Raw genomic sequence first — 24,125 nt, 5'->3', positions numbered from 1 at the left:
TAGATATATTATTGGGGGCAGCAAGCAACACGAATCCTATCCTATAGAAAAGGGATAGGTGTGCTTTTAACTTTGAAGTTGGGTTGGTCGCTTAGGGCGCGTTCCTTTTCTTAGCCTAGAAGTTATGGAACTAACTTTAATAGGTTAGGTCAGGTGGTGGTTTTAGCTTCGTTGCCCTCAGAAGTATGGTCATATGGTCTAGTCAACATTGTGGTCACTGCCCCTGTTGACAGATCATCTAGAGCGCACCAGGCATTACAGGTCTCTACCTCGCTGGAAACTCTAGTAACGCAGAAGCAGACTTTAGTGACAGTAATCACGAGTCGGCTATGCTAACAGGTGAGGAACCAAGATGTATATCATCAACTTAATTTAGTTTCCCCCCCCCAAAAATCTATTCTGTCTCTTCCCACCATCCGAAGGTGGGATTCAGCTATATATATATCTGTCAGGTAAGTTTCATGAACAAAATGTTATTGTTATAATACAATTAAGTTTGTTCATACTTACCTGGCAGATATATATAATTAAAGTGCCCACCACCTCCCCTCAGGAGACAGTGGCACTGATAAAATATGAATAGAAAATGGAATAGTTCCTGATATCCGCCTCCCAGCGGCGGGAATGGGTACCACCACCTGGCGCCCACTGCGTGTGCCGTGAATTTTGAAATTCTGTCGGACTTCGGAGAATACAGCTATATATATATCTGCCAGGTAAGTATGAACAAACTTAATTGTATTATAACAATAACATTTTATTGTGCTGATTACAACTGCAATCTTGAGTAAGATCAATAAACGTTACATACATACGCTAACATTGTTCAAATGAGTGCTGGGAAGGCTGGGGAAAGATGGTGTCCGTCACTGATGAGAACCGTCCATGAAAAACGTAGCCGCCATATTGGATTTCAAAACTGCCTTGAAAACATATTTTACGAAGAGCTCACATGCTTATTTTAGTTCGTATGGGGCTTTCATATATCACAATATGTTGACGAAACTTCAGTCTTTTAAATGGTATGCTTAGAGTTGCAATTGTATTCATGTTTCACCAATTAAATATCGAGTGAATAAGACCCGTCTACCGTGATGAGGGTTGGCCTGTACTGATGTTTCCCCCTAGGACACTGAACACTCAAAGGTAACACAGAATGTTGACGGAAAAAATCATATGCATATTTTGCATGTTTGGGATATGTACCACCATGCTATTTGCCTATTACCCAAAAATAATCGAGCTCACAAGAGTCACACAACTGAATTTCACTATCCATACCTTTAAACTGATGGCAGAAAATAAAATCCTTGGTCTGTTGGAACCGTATTGTTTTCTAATTGGTTAACAATGAAAACGTCATAAATTGACAGCCAGTTACATAAAGTGTGACAATTGATGTCATCATCTCTTTAACGAGGACCAACCAAACCATAGTATTTTGGAGAGAATCAGGTATGTTTATAGATGGCAGTTGTAGATTGGCTAATTGTCGAAACAGTGGCCTGAAGCACCTGTCTTCGAATGGGAAAACATCAATGGGAAAACATCAAACGTATTATGTAATTCCAAAAACATTTGTTATTGGCTGAAATCAATAAGAGTTAAGCCACAAGAGATGAAACAGGTGATTTGAGTGGTTGTCGATAACAAATAAACAAATGAACAAACTGATTGGTGTAGAAGGCAAATATTAAGACGTCATAAAATTACTTCCAATAACAGAAGTTGAAAGGTGGAGCCAACAACCAAAACAGATTGGTTCTATGCGTACACATTGAGAAGATAAATTTACCACCTACTAGAATGAGATTTACGAAGCTTCTACTTAGTAGAATGAGATTTAAAGAGCTGCCCGTGCCCATGAAAAGAATAACATTGGACTTAAACTTTTTCAGGTGAACTCGCTAACGTTTTTCTTGATTTTTATAAGAACTAGGCAGTTGCGACAGATAATATTATACAGAAATACTACAAAACACTTCCTTAACATAGTGAACTAAGTTAAAATACGCTACATTATTAATGTCCATAAATAAAATAATCGCGTCGGGTAGTCTTTCTTTTTGGAAATTGATGTTTTCCATAGGTAGGTACTAGGGTACCTACCTAGCTTACTAGCTAGCCTATACTAGGTAGGCTAGTAGCCTAGTGCTTATTTTTGTTACTTACTATTAACAATTTTCCATTGGTTTTTGGCGGTCGATTGTAATTAACCTGTAATTTACCGTAGAACTCTATCCTAAGGTAAAGGGGACCCGTTGGAAATACTGGTTTTTGGGTGGGGTAGACCACGGGGGAGAATTTTTGCCCCAGAAATCTAGCCTAGTCTCTTAAGTACTTGGGGAAAATTTGGTATACTAGGTACCCTAATCATTATCCTATTGTGATGAAATGAAAAATAACATTCAGTTCAAACCATGACCCCGGGAATAAAAAGTTGTTCCGACACGGCATACAAACCTTCGGTTCCTTTTTACAATAGGAGGTACTAGCGGCAGCTGGATAGGTCGTAAGCTTTCGAACAAGGGGTTCGGTAGTTAACTGCTTGTCCGAACCAGCGCGCGCGCGGCCGGCGCGCGACTGGGGAGGTAAACAAATCACTTTTGCTTTCGGCCTCGCAGTGGATGGACGTGTGTGTTCGACGCTCTCTGCCCGCTTCTCGTCGTTTGCTTTCTGAGTATTTGGTTGTAATTGTGTATGAAAGAGTTATTGTAAGTACAATTATTCTCTCTTTTCATAATAAATTGCTTCAATCAATTATCTATTTATGATGGAATCTCCTCGCCTCGCTACCCCACGGAGACTTTGCCCGGGTATCGAAGGGCGTAAATGCGGGAAGTTCCGATCGTTCCCGGAGATTGACCCTCATATTTTGTGTGCTCGGTGTCGGGGGCGCGAATGCACCCGAGCCGAGCCCTGTGATGTATGTAATGATTGGTCGGAGGCGCAGTGGACTTTGTATGAGGGCAGGAAGAAGCGAAGGCCTGCAAAGGAGTCGTCGGAAAGCTCTCCCGCGACTCCTTTGGTGACGGATACTTCGTCTTCTTTCCTGCCGCCCGCTCAACTTCCACGTCTCGCGCCTTCCCCTTCGGGGGGGGTGTCTAGGTCCTTTTCCTCTCCTGACGTGTCGAGTGTGAGGAGGGCGCTAGATACCCTGACGTAGAGTTGTACTCTGGGTCCTCTATCCGTTCGTCTTCGCGCGAGCGGGTAGAGGATCCTTCTAATCACCCGACTTTTGCCTCCTCAGGTGCGGTTGCCGCGAAGGATGACCTCGGACAGGTGTGGGCATCGTTGGGGCTGCAGGGCGTGCCGAGTGTCCAGGGGCTGCTCTATCATCTCGCTGGCTCCGTGGCGGTCACCCATACAACGGTCACGACCACCACCACGACCCTTACAACCCCTGGCTATGCTTCACCTCCTCACCTGGTGTACACCCAGCACGCGGTCTCTGTAACACCCACTACATCGGTGCAGGGGCCAGTCGCCGTAACTCGGGGAGTGTGATGCCGCCACCTGGGTTTGCCGTGCTGCGCGACCGACTTCATGTGCCCGAAGAGCTCGCCCCTGGACCTCCCACCCACCGGTACCTGGATTCCTGTGCCGCTGGTTCGACCACCTGTACCTCCCACACAGTCTGCCGTACCTGCCGTGGACCACCGCTGCTGTACCTGTACCTGCTCCTGCTGTCTCGTCTGCCGTTCCTGTGATGCTCGCACCTGCTGATGTTGTTCCCGTTCCTGGCGCCGCTGCTCCCGATGCTGGTCTGTTCGGACAGGTACGTCCGGGCCCTGTTGCTTCGGCAACAGCAGCCCCGGCTCCGTCCTGGATGACAGATCTGACGTCGGTCCTGAGGAGGTTGACGAAGAAAAGAAGAAGAGGAGGAAGGTGTCGTCGTCGTCTTCATCGTCTTCCTCGTCGTCGTCGTCGTCTGCCGCCTCTTCCCCTTCTTCTTCGTAGGCTCCCCCGCCGAAGAAGAAGAAGGTCGCCTCCCCCCCCCCTAAGAAGTCTCCTTCGGGAACTTCTAAGGGCCCGTCTCGCACTGGTGAGACGGGTGGTTCTTCCGCTGGTCGCCCTGTTCCTTCGGGAGCGGACCCGTCTCTTCTCCCACAAGGAAGAAGACTACGGGGACCAGAGGGGTGCCGGCTAACACCGGCACTTCCTCACCTGCTGTCCAGTGGTTCGGCCAACAGCAGCAGGGTCCGGCTCGGCCACTCGTTCGCGAGCGGAGAGGTACCGAGTGTACGGTCGCCTACCAGCGACCGTGCCGCCAGGAACCAGACCTCTGAGTCCGCTCAGCGTCAGGTTCACGGCACGGAGCGGAAGGACTGGTATGACAGCCGCTCACGCGACTCTCACCAGGCCAGCTCTCGCTCTCGCGGCGAGCAGCTGGCTACCCCGGGCGGACGTGACGGTCCATGACCGGCCCCAAGGCTGAGGCTGGGAAGAGGTCCCCCCGTTCGCCGGCACCAGCCACGGCTGGTACCAGCGAACTGACGCACCGTGAGGATACGCACCGATCTCACTGTGACAGTGGAGCTCGCCGGTCGCCTGACCGTCGCTCTCACAGAGAGCGATCGGGTACGGCGACCAGCACCAGCTCCTCTGACACACGAGACCGGGGCCGCTGTTCTCGGTCAGCCGTTCTCCACAGTGAGACGGCTCGACTAGGTCCTGCAGCTCGATCGCCACCGCGGGTTGGCGATCGCCTGCAGTCCTCCAAGCCCGCTGGTTCTACCAGCGAGCGAGGAGAGAGCGTCAGGTCTTCCTCTCCCATACCTTCAACCTCCTCAGGTTACACCGGGAGGGGCGAGTTATTGAGGAGTGATCGTGAGGAGTGCGCCCCTCAGGATCCCGCCACCGCGTCGTACGCACCAGGCTCGGTTCTCGGACCAGCCAGGTCGTACGCACAGGTGGTTGGAGGAGACCGAGAGGGGGCTGTCGCTGTCCTCTCCTTGAGGGAGGAGGGTCTCGGGAGTGCTCCTGTTCGAGGGACTGACGGTCCAACTCCACAGGATGCAGTCACTCCTGAGATCCAGAGGAATTCTTTGCCGAGGTTATTGCGCTGATTCGTCAGCACAACGACCTCGGGGAAGGATCGCCGCTCCCACCATCCGAGCCCACGTCCCGGCTCGAGTCGTTCTGGGGCCCGAAGAGGGAACCCGACCGACGGTGGGTTTGCCGCGGTCGGAGCTTGCGGACTCAGTGCTGGACCAGGTTGAATCGCTTGTCTCCGGACAAGACGGTTCTCTCAAGTCTGGCAGGTCGAGCAAGCTGCTTCCACCTCCTCTGCTACGACAGGCGGCGGTTTTACGTGCCATCTGAAGACCCGATGCCGCCCAAACAGGTGAACCCGGAGTTAGCCAGGCTGACTCCGGGTGTGTCTCTGCAGCAGCTCCTGTCCGAGAACCTGTGGTTCTCGCAGCAAGAGGCACTCGGCCTGGAATCTACCGCCATGGCAGCTTTCCAGGCCGTCTCCTGGCTAGATCTGTGGTCCCACAGTATCTAAGGTCGCAGCCAACTCCGGGGGAATTTCTCCCGAAGATGACTCGGCTTTCAGGAGAATTTGCCAGTCTGGGGGAAGAGCCATCTCCTTCCTTGCCCACCAGACGGTGAACCTGTGGGCCAACCTGGTTCTCCGACGAAGGGACGCTGTCCTTACTCGGGTTTCCAGGGCGGCCGGGCGTGAAGCGGCGTTGGGACTTCGAAACGGACCTCTACGGAGTTCCACGTCTCTCTTTCCAGGAGAGATGGTGGACGCTGCGGTGGACAGACGGCGCACTGACGACAGTGACCATCTGTTCACCAGGCAGTCTCGAAGGCTTCTGGGCAGCCTCGAACTGCGGCCAAGTCTAAGGGCTCGGCTAGCGCTTCCTCGGTGGCTAAGATGGTTGCTGCGTCGAAGCCCCGGGGAATGACTCTGTCTTCTTCAACTTCTGGCAAGGGGAGCCGTAACCAGCCCTCCTCCCAGCCCTCCTCATCCCGTGGAGGCTCTGGGAGAAGTCGAAGAAGGGGGGTTGGGGGGAAACGCTAGGGACGGCGTTCCCCTCACCTGCTGCCGGAAGTGGGGGTTGCCCTGGCCAGCCATTGGGCAAACTTGGCAGCGCTACGGCGCCGAGACCTGGATTGTAGATGTCCTTAGGGAGGGATATCTATTACCCTTCGAATCTCGGCCACCCCTCACCTCCAACCCGGTCCAACAGCAGTCGTACATTCCAGGGGTCATCGAAGGACGTAGCACTGAGACAGAGATAAAGACCATGCTGAGCAAGAGAGCTGTAGAGATCGTCACGGATCAGTCACCGGGCTTTTACAGTCGACTCTTCCTGGTGGAAAAGTCTACGGGAGGCTGGCGCCCCGGTGATAGATCTCTCTCCCCTGAACCGGTTTGTTCGCCAGACCCGGGTTCACGATGGAGACGGCACGCTCAGTGCTCGACTCCATCAGAGAACGATTTCATGCTTTCAGTGGACTTGAAGGATGCGTATTTCCAAATACCCATTCATCAGTCCTCCAGAAAGTACCTCCGCTTCATCCTCGACGGGACGTTGTACCAGTTCAGGGCACTGTGCTTCGGTCTCTCAACCGCCCCACAGGTGTTCACGCGAGTGTTCACTCTGGTGTCTGCTTGGGCCCATTCGCACGGGATACGTCTGATGAGGTATCTCGACGACTGGTTAGTCCTGGCGAGCTCCCGCTCGCAGTTGCTACAGGACAGGGATCGACTGCTCGAGTTCTGTCGCGATCTGGGGATCGTGGTGAACTTCGAGAAGTCCGATCTCGAGCCCAAGCCAGAGGATGAAAGTACCTGGGTATGCTGATCGACACGGTAGCAGGGCGAGTCTTCCCCGCAGACTCGCGGATCAGCAGATTCAGGGAGGCAGCCCCAACCAGTTCTCTCGGCAGGAACAGGTAGCTCAGCGATGGCAAGTCGTGATCGGACACCTGTCGTCGCTCGAGAAGTTAGTCCCTCACGGGCGTCTTCACTGCGGTCTCTTCAGTGGAGACTAAAGGAGAGTTGGTCGCAGGCGACGGATCCCCCAAGCTTTCCAGTGTCATTGACAGGAGGTGAGGCAGGACCTAGCCTGGTGGCCTGGACGACGGGGAAACCCGCTTAAGAGGAGTGCCTCTGCGCACTCCCCCCCCGGGACATGCAGGCTTGTTCTCAGACGCATCGACCGAGGGATGGGGCGCACACCTGGAGGAGTTGCTGACTTCAGGAGTGTGGGACGAGAACGACAAGCACCTTCACATCAATGTAAGGAACTGTAACTCAAGGCAGCGTTTCTCGCTCTCCAAGAGTTTCAGGACCGCTTTGATGGGACACTCAGTGGTGTTGATGTGCGAAACACCACGGTGGTGGCTTACGTCAACCAAACAGGGGGGCCGAGTGTACTCTAAGCCGTTGTACCAGCTTGACTCGGCAGGTGCACGAGTGGGCTCAGGCACACTCAATAGAGCTGTCGGCACGCTACATACCAGGGAAGAGGAATGTAGTAGCAGACACGCTCAGCCGTCGGGATCAGGTGATAGGGACCGAATGGTCTCTACACCAGGACGTGGCGGAAAGGCTCTTCGACCTGTGGGGGCGACCAGTCGTGGATCTGTTCGCCACCCGGCACAACAGGAAGCTCCAGGTGTTTCTTCTCGGCCGTGCCGGACCCATGGGCAGCTGCAGAGGACGCTCTTCAACACCCGTGGGACAACCTCTTCGCCTATGCCTTTCCCCCGTTCAGCCTGATTCGCAAGTGATCAGTCGAGCACTGGTCACCCCGAATCTCAGGATGATCCTGGTGGCTCCCAAATGGCCACAGGCCATTTGGTATCCGGACCTGCTGGCTCTTCTCGCAGGAGAACCGAGAGAGATTCCCCCTTGGCACAACCTTCTCGCCCAGCCACACGTCGAGCGGTACCACCGAGCAGTCCAGTCCCTACGTCTTCACGGCTGGCTGTTATCCACCATCTCTTGCGAACGAGAGGCTTTTCTCGTAGCGCAGCAACAGAGATGGCTGGAAACGTCCGTCAGTCCTCTGCAGCTGTGTACCAGGGGAAGTGGGCCGTCTTCTGTGGTTGGTGTCGTAGACGGGGGTTTTCTCTATCCTCTCAGAGCCACTCTTCAGCAGGTAGCGGATTTTCCTCGTTTTTCTTCGCCGAGAGAAGCTCCTCTCAGTCCCCACAGTCAGAAAGGATACAGAGCCGCCTTGGCGCTCGTCCTGAAACTGAGGGGGTTGGACATCTCGAACTCGTTCGAGATCTCCTTGCTTATGAGAGCTTCGAAAGGTCTTGCCCACCCAGGGAACTCAGGCCCCCTGCGTGGGATGTGACTCTCGTCCTTAGGAGTTTTGACATCGACACCGTTCGAGCCACTCCGGGAGTCGTCAGACAGGGATCTGACCCTCAAGACCCTCTTCTTGCTGGGCCCTGGCATCGGCGAAGAGAGTAGGGGAACTTCATGGTCTTTCCTATGATGTACGACACTCCAGGGGATGGGGATCCGTGACGCTCGATTTCATCCCGAACTTCGTTGCGAAGACTCAGAACCGTCGGTCCCTGACGACAGGTTCGAGTCATTCACGATTCCCTCCCTACTGGACTTCACCGATAATGATGCGGATGAGATGCTGCTTTGTCCTGTGAGGGCGCTACGGCGCTATCTGAAGAGAACTCGCACCTCAGGCCTGAGTGTCGACGCTCTTCGTTAGCACCGGGGTCACCAAGAAAGAAGTATCCAAGAACACTCTTTCTTTCTGGCTGCGTGAGGTCATCAGGAGGGCGGGTATGAGGCTGATGTAGTGACGACATCCGTAACGTCCCGTCCGAGAGCTCACGAAGTCAGAAGTATTGGCCCGTCGTTGGCGTTCGTAAGAACTTCTCCGTGGCGCAGGTCCTGAAGGCAGGGGTCTGGTCTAACCAGACTACCTTTACGTCCTTCTACCTTCGGGGGATATTGCCCACAGGTCCTTGATACATTTTCCCTTGGGACCCGTGGTGGCTGCTCAACAAGTTGTGTAGCTAACCCAGACCCTCGCAGGCTGAACAGCATCGAGTCCTGGTGTGACTGTGTGGATGGATGTGTGAGTGAGTGAGTGATGGCTCTCTCTTCCCATCTTTTCCTTCCCCTCTACCTGTGGGCAGAGGGCCATGGTCGTCACTACGCTGGATGAGGACGAGATGTAGGTGAGCTATATGACAGAGCCCCATCCTATCCCTTTCACTAGGGATAGGAGCAGAATATCCACCACTTCCTTCTACAAGGGGGGGAAGTGGATGCCTACAAGAGTCAAACCCATGACTTTATATTTGCTCCTGTACAGGAACAAGTTCTTACATTGCTGGTACGAAGAGATACGCATGCCTCTCTCTTAGTACTCGGTCCAGAGGTCTGACCATTGATCCTGCGGTGCACACCTCCCCGATCAATCGGACAGAGGCTTGGATCCCTCCCTCGCTCTTACGACCAGGGAGGCTTCCAAGGTTGGGCGAACACCAGTCTGTTCACAAAAGACTCAGATTCCACCCACCAAGAAGTGAGTCTTCCTATTGTAAAAGGACCGAAGGTTTGTATGCCGTGTCGGAACAAATGACAATTTGTCTAAAATTGCATTTTTCCTAACTATACAAACCTGAGGTCCTTTTACACATAGCCCCACCTCATGCCACCCCTCACTCTGCAGTTTTTTGCTTGGGCCAAAAGCAAAAGTGATTTGTTTACCTCCCAGTCGCGCGGCAGCGGCAGCCCTGTCGGACAAGCAGTTTAACTACCGAACCCCTTGTTCGAAAGCTTACGACCTATCCAGCTGCCGCTAGTACCTTCCTATTGTAAAAGGACCTCAGGTTTGTATAGTTAGGAAAAATGCAATTTTAGACAAATTGTCATTTTCATACTTTCACTAATATAGGCAACAAAATGTTTTATTGTGCTGATTACAACTGCAATCTTGAGTAAGATCAATAAACGTTACATATAAACGCTAACATTGTTCAAATGAGTGCTGGGAAGGCTGGGAAAGATGGTGGATTGTCTGTGGTTAGAACAGCCAGTTACGCGATTGCCGCCATATTGGATTTCAAAACTGCCTTGAAAACTTATTTTACAAAGAGCTCACATGCTTATTTTAGTTCGTATGGGGCTTTCATATATCACATTATGTTGACGAAACTTCAGTCTTTTGAATGGTATGCTTAAAGTTGTAATTGTATTCTTGTTTCACCAATTAAATATCGAGTGAATAAGGCCTGGCCACGTGATGACGATGGATTGTCTGCAGTTGTTTACCCTATAAGCATTCCGCATCGTTCGTCCCTGCGAATACGAAAGCCACCAGGAATTGGGGCATCAAATGTATTTTGCCGTGTTTAGTACGAGCCCCTGGGAGTTAATTACAGTCGTCCAAATAAATATTACTTAAAATTCTTGTTCAGGAGGTAAAACTGCATAGAAAACCGCAACTGCCATAGTCTAGGCCGCCTTGGAATAGTAATATAGGTCTACCTTTTCCAGTATACCTTGTATGTTAGGTAATGTGTGCTTTGAAAGTTTCTGGACATTCATTACTTGCAAATGACCAAGCTTAATCATCCCCACCCAACCCAACTTGACATAGGGAAACAGTTCCTTACCCTGTTGCATGATTACTTTGAAAACATTTTTGGAAAATTGAAGACTAGCCTACCTACCACTGTATCCTGGTTCCAGCCTGTTGCCTTGCAGAATATTGGCCACCGGTTATGTGTATTTTTGTGTCATCTGTGTGTGCTTATGATATTTACTGTCATTTACATATGCTTTTACTTTCATCCTCAAGTTGCTGGTAGGTACTAACTAAACACTGGCCATTTTGCTCATTGAACGTCTTTTATTCTAGGTATGCAGTCGTATGAATGATAATTATCGTACATTATTGTATTGTTGTCGTAAACTAATTAAACCATTTTTACCTTATATATTACTGGCATACATGGTAGATCTAAGGGTAATTCTAAGCAATAATTCTGCACTGCAAGGAACGGTCCTGCGAATACGAAAGCCACTAGGGATTGGGGTGTTCAGTGTATTATGCCGAGTTTAGTACTAGCCCTTGGGGGTTAATTACAGTGACGCCCAAGAAATAATGGTTAATTCTTAAGGGGGACGGCCAGAACCCTTATATATGTAGGTATAGGGCAAAAAATGGAAAGTCATGAAAAATTTCATGGAGCTTCATATGGCAATTGAGAATACGTATACGAAATATTTCGTCAAAATTCCTCTTACTTTCGTAGTTACAGGGTAATAAGTAAATGTAACTCAATAAGCCAAAAACTTTATTATTTTGTCAATGTATATATTACAAACTCAACCAAACGAGAACCTTTCATAATCTAGATAAATGAGTGTGTTAACCGTTTCTAGGCAATTAAATTAAAACTCAGAATAAAAGTATATATTAGTGATTTCAGATTCATCATCACCCCATGAATTCAAGTAAATGCTACGTACCAAAATTGTTAAGTCTTCTAATGGTAGCTGTAATATACTAAGCCAAACTGTATCCAGGTAATAAAGAGATTAAATACTAAATAGTTATACTTCATGTTCTTTTTTAGTAAGATTTATCCATTTGAAATTCTTATATATATATATATATATATATATAGTATATATATATATATATATAGATAGTATATATATATATATATATCGTATATATATAGATATATATATATATATTATAGATATATATCTATATATATATATATATATATATATATAGATATATATATATAATATATATATATTATATTATATATATATCTATATATATATATATATAGTATATATATATACTATATATATATAGTTGGAAAATCCCTGAGTTCTCTGATGCATATTGCACTAATCTTTTGACTGATCTTTTGTGTTATGCTAATCTTTGCGAGATGGATCTACCGGTTTCCCCAACGTAAATCTCATTACAATTGCTACAGTGTATCTTGTAAACTCCAGCTTCTTCTCCTTTTATTTAGGTATACATTAATGAGGGAACTCCTGGTGGATTTGGGATAATGGAAAATTAAATTATTATTAGAACTGAGGTGTTCTGTTGCTTTTTGGATGTTTTCATAGTATGGAATTTTTATTTTATTGTTGAAGTCTATTTGAGTGGGACCTCTATAGTATATCGTATTCGCTTTATTTAAAGCCTTCTCGATAATGTGTGGTGGGTAAAGCAGTTGCATCAGGTGTTGGCGGATCTTGAACGTATTCTAAGCTCCCAGATGAAAAGTTTCCACCCGACCATGATCTTTATTGGATACATCATGGTAACTTAAGAAATGAATATATGAAATGGCAAAAGTGGGTTTCCTGTATACTGTGAACGCATATCTATTCTGTTCTCTTATGATTAGTACATCTAGGAACGGCAATTTCCCCTTCTTTTCCCATTCTGTTTTAAATTTTATAGTCGGAACTAGCAAATTTAGTTGATTGAAAAATTCATTGAAATCTCCCCAGCTATTATCCCAGTAAGAAAAACTATCATCTAAGTAAAACTATCATCTACGTATCTAAGCCAGACCATCTTGCAGGGTTTGATATATGGTTGCAATGTTAAAATAGTGTTTTATGGGCCTTTTATCTTCATATTATACTGTTGTATCACAGTAAAAAGACATATATATATGTGTGTGTGTGTGTGTGTAATTGGAATATATATATGTGTGTGTGTGTGTAATTGGAAAGAAGACTAATATGTAAATGTTTGTTTTCAGAAATATTCCGTGAAGATGTCAGATGACTGGAAACAGAAGATCATCAATGAAAAGCTAGGTGGAAAGAGAGATTGGACAGATGAGGAGCGAGCAGAATTGTGTCATCAGCTGGACAAAGACTTAGATAAACACTTTGACCCCATGGGTAAATCCAAATTTAAAGATGGATGGACAGAGGAGAACTGGAAAGAGGTTTGTAGAAATTTAATTAAATATAATTATCTGTATGTATATTTCTAGGTTTTTTATTTCAAGAATGTACAATCGACAAGAAAACTGAGGACACAGCTTTCATTAGCTTTTGTTCATCAGATTTCCCTTTTTTTTTTTACTGAAAAGACATATCACTAAATTTTCTCTAGATTATGGAAATACAATGCAAATTATGTCATACAAGTTGAAACTGCAAAACAAAAATGTTCAGTTACTTCAAAAGACGTTATATGTCCATAGTAATTGGAATTTTTCCGATGAATTCGTTCGTAATATCTGGATGGTAGAGTGGGTGATAGCTGGTTGTGTTACTTTACTTGTTTTGCTCACTGAACAGGATTATTTTGGGTCACCATAAGCAATAGATATCGAGTTATTTGTGGCAATAAATGTTTTTACTTTATGCAGCGTTTTTTGTGAATGATTTGTGGATGAAAATAGATTTTCAAAAGTAGAGACTATTATGGTTAAAGCAAGAGTGACCGTAGCATATGGTTGAAATTTTCCACTTCTTTTTGTAGTCTCTGAATGTCAACCGTTGTGTATCAATCCTCTCAAAGATATCTTAAAAATACTAAAAGTAAAACCAATTGATCTGCATACTGTATTGTACATTGCTATTGCTAGTTAATTATATTTAATAAAGAATAATGTATTGAATATCTTTTAAGGAAGACAGATATGTTTGCAGTAAAATAGCTTTTCAGTTCATGGATAAACAAACTGTATGTATTGTTAATTGCGCTTTCATCCCTTTAGGGTGACAATAGGTGCTCTTCTACTAGTAGACAGATTAGTTTTTCTATCTCGCACGTATATTGCCACTCATGAGTCACATGGTTGTTTTGGTAATTTTTTTTGTTACTTTGTCACTTTCATCAGAGTTGGTATAGTGAGTAAAGTATAAGCCTTTCATTTGTAAAATTTATGGTAGTATTATACTGTATTTATTTGAGATGAATCTTACCTACTGTTAAATTTAGCTATATCCTCCCGCCGATTAGGCGAGTCGGCATTCAAAAAAAAAAAAAAATAAAAAAAAAAAAAAATCGAATGGCTGCCCAGATGACTGTCTAGTTTACCTGTTCTTCACCAGGTGTGTTTCGAATGTTTTAGCTCGTCAGAATTCTCCTTGCCACCATTGCGGCTAGGTGATTGTTGGTATTCTATGAAGTTTGGCTGTTTTACACCTATTTACGGTATTGTAATTTTATTTTCCTAGGATATCTTCCACCGGAAGCAAAACCAATAACATCAGGGTATGTAGGAATGTTTTTGGTGTAACCAGGATGGTGAAATTGGAAGTTGATTAACATTCCTTTGTACTGGCAAGGGTACAGTGTGTGATCTTGGAACTACTAGAGGTGAAGATGTAGGGAATTGTTCTGAGAAATTTATGCCTGAATATATCATATATAGGAAAGACTGGAAACTAGTAGATTGCAGAAGCAGTTACTTAGGTCAGGACTTAAACCTGTCAGGCTATCCCTACTCAGACTAGGCATTTTATTAGGCTATTATTGACTTCCTTTGTAGCTCCGCCTTCTACTTCCCATTTGGTTCAGGAAAAGCGTAACAAGAAGTTAGAACATTATCCTATTTTTAGTTCTAATACCAGTTGAACTGAGTTCATGACAGGAACGTTCCGAATCCCTCCATAGTGTGCACTCTTTTTCGCGTTCCCTGTTAGAAGAAGGTGTTGGTGTCCTCGTCTGTATGTAGCCTAGCCTAGGACTGTCCTGCAACAGTTGGTTGTGTCCGCTGCCAGGGAACTGGGTCGGTTCTCGGGACAATGGGATTCTGTGTCTTCCAATACCTACTTCACCCTTTTCATGGTCTGAATCTCGTATAAAGCATTCGCCAAAGGACCGTTAAAGTGATTGCTTAGGACCGTTAAAGCGATCGCTTAGGACTGTAAAAGCGATCGCCTAGGACCATTAAAGCGTTCGCATAAGGACCGTTTCAGTAAGCGTTAATGCTTGCTCCGTAGACGCATTCTGTTGTCTTCAACACCAAGTTTGAGGTATTAGCATGAATAGGCTTAATAACATACAATATAGGTATAGACATTTTATTGAGATAATGTATCTGTAGCGAGTTTTACACATTTAGATATATCAACTCAGTAGACTGTTTATCTCTCTCATGTTTTGGTTATTCTAAATTCTCATCTGCTAGCATATTCCTTTTTCTTCGTAGTGCTTGTGTTCGTTCTTTGCCTGCTTCCTTTTCGGCTATCATCAAATCTCTTACTGCTGCCTTGATTAATGTTTCTCTCTCAAGTCTACACTGTCTGCAGTATCTAAAGTTCTCGCCGAGTTAGATATTCTATCTTCAGAGATTTCTAACTTAGTTTCATGTAGGAATGCTTTCAAGTATGTACGATCGCTTTCAGACGAGGTGGGAGCGTCATTGTAACTCCTCTCCCTCCGCCTCCCACTTCTGGTGCCTCGTTCTCTCTTTCCCTCAGTCGACTCTTGTAGACTGCAGACATTGTTGACTCGTGTGAACGCAGTTGACTCTTGCGGACTTGGCCGAGTCCTGAGTCGCTTAAAACTGTCTTCTCCTAATCGAGTCGTGATGGATTTGATACAGCACTCAATTGCTGTCACCTCTAATTGACAACTGTTGCTTTTTGTCGCCAAGGGTTTGTTGCGACAATATGCTTTGCTGTATCCTCATTTTGTTGAGGAAAGAGGCCACATAGAGAATATGTCTTGATTGTCTTAGCGTATTTTGGTGCCCTCTAAATAATGGAGAAGAGAACCAACGCTCTCTCCAATTAGAGCGCCTTTCGTAACTTTTCTTGTCCTCGGACGCACAATCTCCCTTTGGGTCTGCCTTGGCTTGTCGTCTTGTGTCTTTTAAAGTCGCAGAGAGCCAAAGGCCGCCTCTTGCTATACAATGCTTATCGGTCCTTAACCGTCTTTCCTTTTCCTGTGGGGCAATGAACTCGAGAATGACAGACATGCTGATGGATTTTCAGTCTAGCTTGAGTTATTACCTTTTATCTACTTTGTCTTATCTCTGCAACTTCTTAGAGAGGTGAAGACGCCAACCCAGTGGGAGTTTTTTAGCGAGAAACAAGTAACTAAAACAAGTAACTCATTTCTGATGCTGCAGGGTAATGTCCTCATGCTTTTACTCGCTCGGTTTGGAAGAAGTGAGAACACTTTCGCTTCCTGTCTGATTATGCAGCTCAGTTTAAGGCGAAAAGGGATTATCTATCGGTAGTCTTGTTTTATACCTTTTGGGGATAAGTGCAGACTCAGGTTCTGAGATATGGACAGTTGCAACCTCCTAACATGCATAGAGAGACTTCGGACCAGTACGTTACATGGTGGAGACGGTGAAGGGCAGTTGTAATTCTTTGTGGTTGTCCTCCACTGGTTTAATCTCCCTCTTATAGCTTCCTTTGTCTTCAGCAGAAATCTCTCATAAGTCTCTTTTAGTAGGAGATTGTATATAGAGGGAATCATGGTCCAAGGGTAATTCTTTAGGACGAGCTCCATAAGTAATTGGAGATAGTCTTGGACGTTTGGAGACTGAATAACAGTAAGTGTCTGCCCATATACTTGTTGGTTTTCTAGCATGGTTTTAGTGCCTTTACAAAGAATGGCCAGACTTGTGGTACACATGCAGAATGTATTCCACTTACCATACATCCACAGTCATGCAAGTTCCTTCAAGATGTTTTTACTAGAAGGTATTGCTGTTCTGTCCACTTTGTTTGGGTTAGTGTGCAGCCCTCTGTAAGTTATGTCAGGTACTTATTGCCCATTGGTAGATGGTGTCGACTTAGGAGCAAGACACTTCTACTGAATCAGTGATTCAAGTTAGCCAACTCTGTCAACAGTATTCCAAAGACCAAGGACCTGTGCTTCTTCTGGCCCAATTTCTGCTTGAAGAATTTTAGGCCTGAAGGAAACTTCCTATATGGTTAGGGCTTTTCCTCATTAGGAAACATGGCCTCACAGGATATTTTCAGATAATCATGCTCAATTAATGTACAGTTTCAGTGAGGAATTATGACTTACAAATAAAGTTCATTAAATTTGTAAGTAATCCAGAACCAACTTTGGCTCCAGGACTGTAGGAGGGACTCTGTAACTAAGAATTGTCCATTTTGTTCTTAAACCTAAGTCTAGGTATTGGTCTTTTCCCTCTGTCATGCAACACAGAGTTTAACTAGTGTCATTACACTTTCATGCAACATAGAATGGTCAACACTACACCTGGTAAAACTTTTTAGATGTCAAGGCAGTGGAAAGACATCAGGATGCTTAGCAGGTTTATTCCTGGTCAGAAACAGTCTTTATGGGAAGTTTGCTGCTTTGAGTGAAATGAAACAACATATTGGTTTGATCATTCATTCTGTGGAAGGACAGTGTTTTAGCAATTGAGGATTCAGGAAGGTAATACTGACTACAAGGGCTTTTACATCCGTAAGTTTGGCACTTGGTGTGGATTTAAGGAGCACTCATTTAGCTTCCTAGCATGTAGATGAACAGGGAAGTCCGAATGATTACTACTACTTTGTTGGCCCTCAGGCTTGAGCAGTGGATGTCTCCTTAAATTTTGCTTAATTTAGACTCTTAGGCCTGCCCCTCGTATCTACTACTCTGAATTCTATTGAGCAATTTCAAGTTCAAGAATTTCCAATGCTCTTGGTAGATGTCTCATTCTTCTGTTGAGAAGAATCAACTATACTATACATTTCCATACGGTGCCATTAAGTAGGCATCTCCTTAACTGCTTGGAGATTTTAGAATGTCCCCTCCCAATAATAAGATTTTCAGGTTATCATAGGAATTGTTCTTAATTTAAAACTGCCATGGCCTGGGGTCAGAAGCAGTGGTCTGTGTGTTGGTGAGGGTGCCATTCTGGAGGAATTTTCAGCACCTGGAACCTTGTAGATGGCAGTGTTTTCTGTTTAGAGGAGATAATACTGTTCACTGTCTACTTCCAAAGTTATCGTTCCATACGTACTTTCCTCGGTATTGCATCAAGTACTTTTAGCTCTTGCTTAGGACCAGCACTGTAAGGTGTTGAGATTGAAGCCCCTTCATCTCTATATCAGTCTCTCTCTGGAGTTTAGATGCGGGTCTAAACTTTATCTGAATTTCTGTAAAACTTTTTATTTAGCAGTGGTTAATAAGTAGATTTATTGTCATCACCCTTCTTTAAGCAAAGTTAACTTTTTGTTTTGTGGTTTTAGAAAACAGAATGTATTTGTGGAGGTTAAGCCTGGAAGAGGCAAAGTTAACCTTTTGTGTTGTGAATTTTAGAAACTTATAACGCCTTTGCCTATTGTTAAACTTGAAGGCAAAGTTAACTTATAACACCTTTGCCAATGTTTAAACTTGAAGGCAAAGTTAACTTTTGTTTTGTGGTTTTAGAAAACCTAGAATGTATTTGTGAAGGTCAAGCCTGGAAGAGGCAAACTTAACCTTTTGTGTTGTGATTTAGAAACTTAGTCAAGGAACACAAAGTTCTCTTGTCACGTATTGGATAGGCTAGTGCATTAGAACTAGTTCCATTTCTTCTACTTTTATTGAAGGTAAACATTCATAATGTGAGCAGAAGTTGCAACTTCATTTAGTGTTAAGTCAATTTGTCGCTCCAGAATAGGATTGATGTGTCACAGTAGAAGTACAATTTGGTTTTTGCCCAATCACTACCTTAAGTATACAGAATTGTGTTTGAAAACAGTAAAGCCCTTAATCCGCTACTAGTAGTGGGTAGTCTTTTCCTGAACCGAAAAAAGAGCAATTCTTTAGGCTCTTTTGTTTAAATCCCGGGTTGTAATATTTTGGGGAGCGTGAAGGTACAAATTTTGTATAGGAGCGTACCTTTATATCGTAAAGGTATTTATTTTAAGTGACTCATTTTATAGGGCTTTTGGACCCAGGCACAGGGGTTCCTCATACCACTTGCATTTCATGCTGGCTGAATCGAAGCAGTTTTCTCCACAAGGCTGCTCTTTGCTGCATACGTATGAGAGCCTTGCTCCCCGAATGGAATCCAACTTCTGGTGGTAGTAAAACCCACCAAGGATTCCAGATCAGGTGAGGATGTTTTGGGTTTCGTACAAGAAACCTTTAGCTCGAATGGCTGAGCGGAATTTTGTTTAGCTGCACTACCCACCATCCTCTTCTTAATGTGGGAATCAGCTGAATTTAACAGTAAGTTTCATCTCAAATAATATAAATTTTCATAATAAAATTTATTATTTGGATACTTACCTACTGTTAAAGTAGACCCACCCAGCCTCCCCACAACTTAGTGGGCTGTCATGGAGAATTCTGACGAGCTAAAACATTCAAAACTCACCTGGTGGAGAACAGGTAAACTAGACAGTCATCCGGGCAGCCATTCAATTTTTGTTTTTGTTTGAATGCCGACTCACGTAATCAGGGGGGAGATATAGTTAAATTGTTCCGACACGGCATACAAACCTTCGGTCCTTTTACAATAGGAAGGTACTAGCGGCAGCTGGATAGGTCGTAAGCTTTCGAACAAGGGGTTCGGTAGTTAACTGCTTGTCCGACAGGCGCGCGCGCGCGACTGGGAGGTAAACAAATCACTTTTGCTTTCGGCCTCGCGGTGGATGGACGTGTTGTTCGACGCTCTCTGCCCGCTTCTCGTCGTTTGCTTTCTAAGTATTTGGTTGTAATTGTGTGTGAAAGAGTTATTGTAAGTACAATTATTTTCTTTTTCTTTTTTCATATTAATTGCTGCTTCAATTAGTGATTATGATGGAATCTCCTCGCCTCGCTACCCCACGGAGACTTTGCCCGGGTATCGAAGGGCGTAAATGCGGGAAGTTCAGATCGTTCCCGGAGATTGACCCTCATATTTTATGTGCTCGGTGTCGGGGGCGCGAATGCACCCGAGCCGAGCCCTGTGATGTGTGTAATGATTGGTCGGAGGCGCAGTGGACTTGTATGAGGGCAGGAAGAAACGAAGGCCTGCAAAGGAGTCGTCGGAAAGCTCTCCCGCGACTCCTTTGGTGACGGACACTTCGTCTTCTTTCCTGCCGCCCGCGCCCGCTCAACTTCCATGTCTCGCGCCTTCCCCTTCGGGGGGGGTGTCTAGGTCCTTCTCTTCCCCTGACTTATCGAGTGTGGAGGAGGGCGCTAGATACCCTGACGTCCAGTTGTACTCTGGGTCCTCTATCCGTTCGTCTTCGGGCGAGCGGGTAGAGGATCCCCCTAATCACCCGACTTTTGCCTCCTCAGGTGCGGTTGCCGCGAAGGATGACCTCGGACAGGTGTGGGCATCGTTGGGTTGCAGGGCGTGCCGAGTGTCCAGGGGCTGCCTCTACCATCTCGCGGGCGCCGTGGCGGTCACCATGCAACGGTCTCGACCACCACCACGACCCTTACAACCCGGCTACGCTTCACCTCCTCAACCTGGTGTACACCCAGCACGCGGTCTCTGTGACACCCACTACATCGGTGCAGGGGCCAGTCGCCGTAACTCGGGGGAGTGTGATGCCGCCACCTGGGTTTGCCGTGCTGCCGCGACCGGACTTCGTGTGCCCGAAGAGCTCGCCCCTGGACCTCCCACCGGTACCTAGGATGTCTGTGCCGCTGGTCCGCCCATCTGGACCGCCTACACAGTCTGCCGTACCTGCCGTGACCACTGCTGCCGTTCCTGTACCTGCTCCTGCTGTCTCGTCTGCCGTTCCTGTGATGCCTGCACCTGCTGATGTTGTTCCTGTTCCTGGCGCCGCTGCTCCCGATGCTGATCTGTTCGGACAGGTGCGTCCGGGCCCTGTTGCTTCGGCAACAGCAGCCCCGGCTCCGTCCTGGATGACAGATCTGACGTCGGTCCTGAGAAGGTTGACGAAGAAGAAGAAGAAGAGGAGGAAGGTGTCGTCGTCGTCTTCATCGTCTTCTTCGTCGTCTGTCGTCGTCTCCGCCTCTTCCCCTTCTTCTTCTAAGGCTCCCCCGCCGAAGAAGAAGAAGGTCGCCTCTAAGAAGTCTCCTTCGGGAACTTCTAAGGGCCCGTCTCGTCTGGTGAGACGGGGGGTTCTTCCGCTGGTCACGGTCTGCTCCTTCGGGGGCAGGACCCGTCTCTTCTTCCGCAAGGAAGAAGACTACGGGGACCAGAGGAGTGCCGGCTAACACCGGCACTTCCTCACCTGCTGTCAGTGGTTCGGCCACAGCAGCAGGATCCGTCCCCCCCCCCTCGGCGCGCTCGTTCGCGAGAGGTACCGAGTGTACGGTCGCCTACCAGCGACCGTGCAGCCAGGAACCAGACCTCTGAGTCCGCTCAGCGTCAGGTTCACGGCACGGAGCGGAAGACTGGTGACAGCCGCTCACGCGGACTCTCCACCAGCCAGCTCTCGCTCTCGCGGCGAGCAGCTGGCTACCCGGGCGGACGTGACGGTCCATGACGGCACCCGGCTGAGGCTGGGAAGAGGTCCCCCCGTTCGCCGGCACCAGCCACGGCTGGTGCCAGCGAACTGACGCACCGTGAGGATACGCACCGATCTCACCGTGACAGTGGAGCTCGCCGGTCGCCTGACCGTCGCTCTCACAGAGAGCGATCGGGTACGGCAACCAGCACCAGCTCCTCTGACACACGAGACCGGGGCCGCTGTTCTCGGTCCAGCCGTTCTCCACAGCGAGACGGCTCGACTAGGTCTGCAGCTCGATCGCCACCGTCGGTTTGGCGATCGCCTGCAGTCCTCCAAGCCCGCTGGTTCTACCAGCGAGCGAGGAGAGAGCGTCAGGTCTTCCTCTCCCATACCTTCAACCTCCTCGGGTTACACCGGGAGGGGCGAGGTATTGAGGAGTGATCGTGAGGGGTGCGCCCCTCAGGATCCCGCCACCGCGTCGTACGCACCAGGCTCGTTCTCGGACCAGCCAGGTCGTACGCACAGGTGGTTGGAGGAGAGAGAGGGGGCTGTCGCTGCTCCTCTCCTTGAGGGAGGAGGGTCTCGGGAGGTGCTCCTGTTTGAGGGACTGGACGGTCCATCTCCGCAGGATGCAGTCACTCCTGAGATCCAGAGGAACTTTGCCGAGGTTATTGCGCTGATTCGTCAGCACAACGACCTCGGGGAAGGATCGCCGCTCCCACCATCCGAGCCCACGTCCCGGCTCGAGTCGTTTCTGGGGCCCGAAGAGAAACCCCAAAGGGAGACCGACGGTGGTGGGGTTGCCGCGTTCGGAGCTTGCAGACTCAGTGCTGGACCAGGTTGAATCGAATTGTCTCCGGACAAGACGGCTTCGCTCCAAGTCTCTTGGCCAGCGGTCGAGCAAGCTGCTTCCACCTCCTCTGCTACGACAGCGGCGGTTTTACGTGCCATCTGAAGACCCGATCCGCCGCCCAAACAGGTGAACCCGGAGATTAGCCAGGCTGACTCCGGGTGTGTCTCTGCAACAGCTCCTGTCCGAGAACCTGTGGTTCTCGCAGCAAGAGGCACTCGGCCTGGAATCTACCGCCAGTGGCAGCTTTCCAGGCCGTCCTCCTGGCTGATTCTGTGGTCCCTCACACGTATCTAAGGTCGCAGCCAACTCCGGGGGAATTTCTCCGCAAGATGACTCGGCCTTCAGGAGACTTTGCCAGTCTGGGGGAAGAGCCATCTCCTTCCTTGCCCACCAGACGGTGAACCTGTGGGCCAACCTGGTTCTCCGACGAAGGGACGCTGTCCTTTACTTCGGGTTTCCAGGGCGGCCGGGCGTGAAGCGGCGTTGGGACTTCGAAACGGACCTCTACGGAGTTCCACGTCTCTCTTCCCAGGAGAGATGGTGGACGCTGCGGTGGACAGACGGCGCACTGACGACAGTGACCGTCTGGTTCACCAGGCAGTCTCGAAGGCTTCTGGGCAGCCTCGGACTGCGGCCAAGTCTAAGAGCTCGGCTAGCGCTTCCTCGGCGGCTAAGACGGTTTTTTTGTTGCGGCGTCGAAGCCCTGGGGAATGACTCTGTCTTCTTCAACTTCTGGCAAGGGGAGCCGTAACAGCCCTCCTCCCAGCCCTCCTCATCCCGTGGAGGCTCTGGGAAGAAGTCGAAGAAAGGGGGGAAACGCTAGGGACGGCGTTCCCCCTCACCTGCTGCCGGAAGTGGGGGGGTGCCTGGCCAGCCATTGGGCAACTTGGCAGCGCTACGGCGCCGAGGGACCTGGATTGTAGATGTCCTGTTCGGGAGGGATATCTATTACCCTTCGAATCTGCGGCCACCCCTCACCTCCAACCCCGGTCCAACAGCAGTCGTACGTTCCAGGGTCATCGAAGGACGTAGCACTGAGACAGGAGATAAAGACCATGCTGAGCAAGGGAGCTGTAGAGATCGTCACGGATCAGTCACCGGGCTTTTACAGTCGAGCTCTTGCCTGGTGGAAAAGTTACGGGACGGGGGGCTGAGGCGCCCGGTGATAGATCTCTCTCCCCTGAACCGGTTTGTTCGCCAGACCCGGTTCACGATGGAGACGGCACGCTCAGTGCTCGACTCCATCAGGGAGAACGATTTCATGCTTTCAGTGGACTTGAAGGATGCGTATTTCCAAATACCCATTCATCCAGTCCTCCAGAAAGTACCTCCGCTTCATCCTCGACGGGACGGTGTACCAGTTCAGGGCACTGTGCTTCGGTCTCTCAACCGCCCCACAGGTGTTCACGCGAGTGTTCACTCTGGTGTCTGCTTGGGCCCATTCGCACGGGATACGTTCTGATGAGGTATCTCGACGATTGGTTAGTCCTGGCGAGCTCCCGCTCGCAGTTGCTACAGGACAGGGATCGACTGCTCGAGTTCTGTCGCGATCTGGGGATCGTGGTGAACTTCGAGAAGTCCGATCTCGAGCCCAAGCAGAGGATGAGTACCTGGGTATGCTGATCGACACGGTAGCAGGGCGAGTCTTCCCCGCAGACTCGCGGATCAGCAGATTCAGGGAGGCAGCCAACCAGTTCCTGTCTCGGCAGGAACAGGTAGCTCAGCGATGGCAAGTCGTGATCGGACACCTGTCGTCGCTCGAGAAGTTAGTCCCTCACGGGCGTCTTCACCTGCGGTCTCTTCAGTGGAGACTAAAGGAGAGTTGGTCGCAGGCGACGGATCCCCCAAGCTTTCCAGTGTCACTGACACAGGAGTGAGGCAGGACCTAGCTGGTGGCTGGACGACAGGAACCTCTTAAGAGGAGTGCCCCTGCGCACT

The 24,125-nt window shown here is 48.2% G+C and overlaps 1 protein-coding gene across 3 annotated transcripts in view; it reads left to right on the top strand.

Annotated features, from left to right (window-relative positions):
- The window catches only part of LOC135226540 (tetratricopeptide repeat protein 4-like), a 119,819-nt gene that overhangs the window by 8,954 nt on the left and 86,740 nt on the right, over positions 1-24,125 (top strand). For all 3 annotated transcript variants that reach the window (XR_010317244.1, XR_010317248.1, XM_064266205.1), the window contains exon 2: positions 12,754-12,945. Coding sequence is in view for 1 of the 3 variants with exons in the window: in XM_064266205.1 (XP_064122275.1) it covers positions 12,769-12,945 (177 nt within the window). In the remaining 2 variants the exon portion in view is untranslated. The remainder of the gene's footprint in view (positions 1-12,753; positions 12,946-24,125) is intronic.

This window comes from Macrobrachium nipponense, chromosome 20 (genome assembly GCF_015104395.2).
Source record: "Macrobrachium nipponense isolate FS-2020 chromosome 20, ASM1510439v2, whole genome shotgun sequence".
Lineage (NCBI taxonomy): Eukaryota > Metazoa > Arthropoda > Malacostraca > Decapoda > Palaemonidae > Macrobrachium > Macrobrachium nipponense.
Note: the sequence above shows the minus strand (reverse complement) of the source record. Positions and strands in the feature narration are given on the sequence as shown.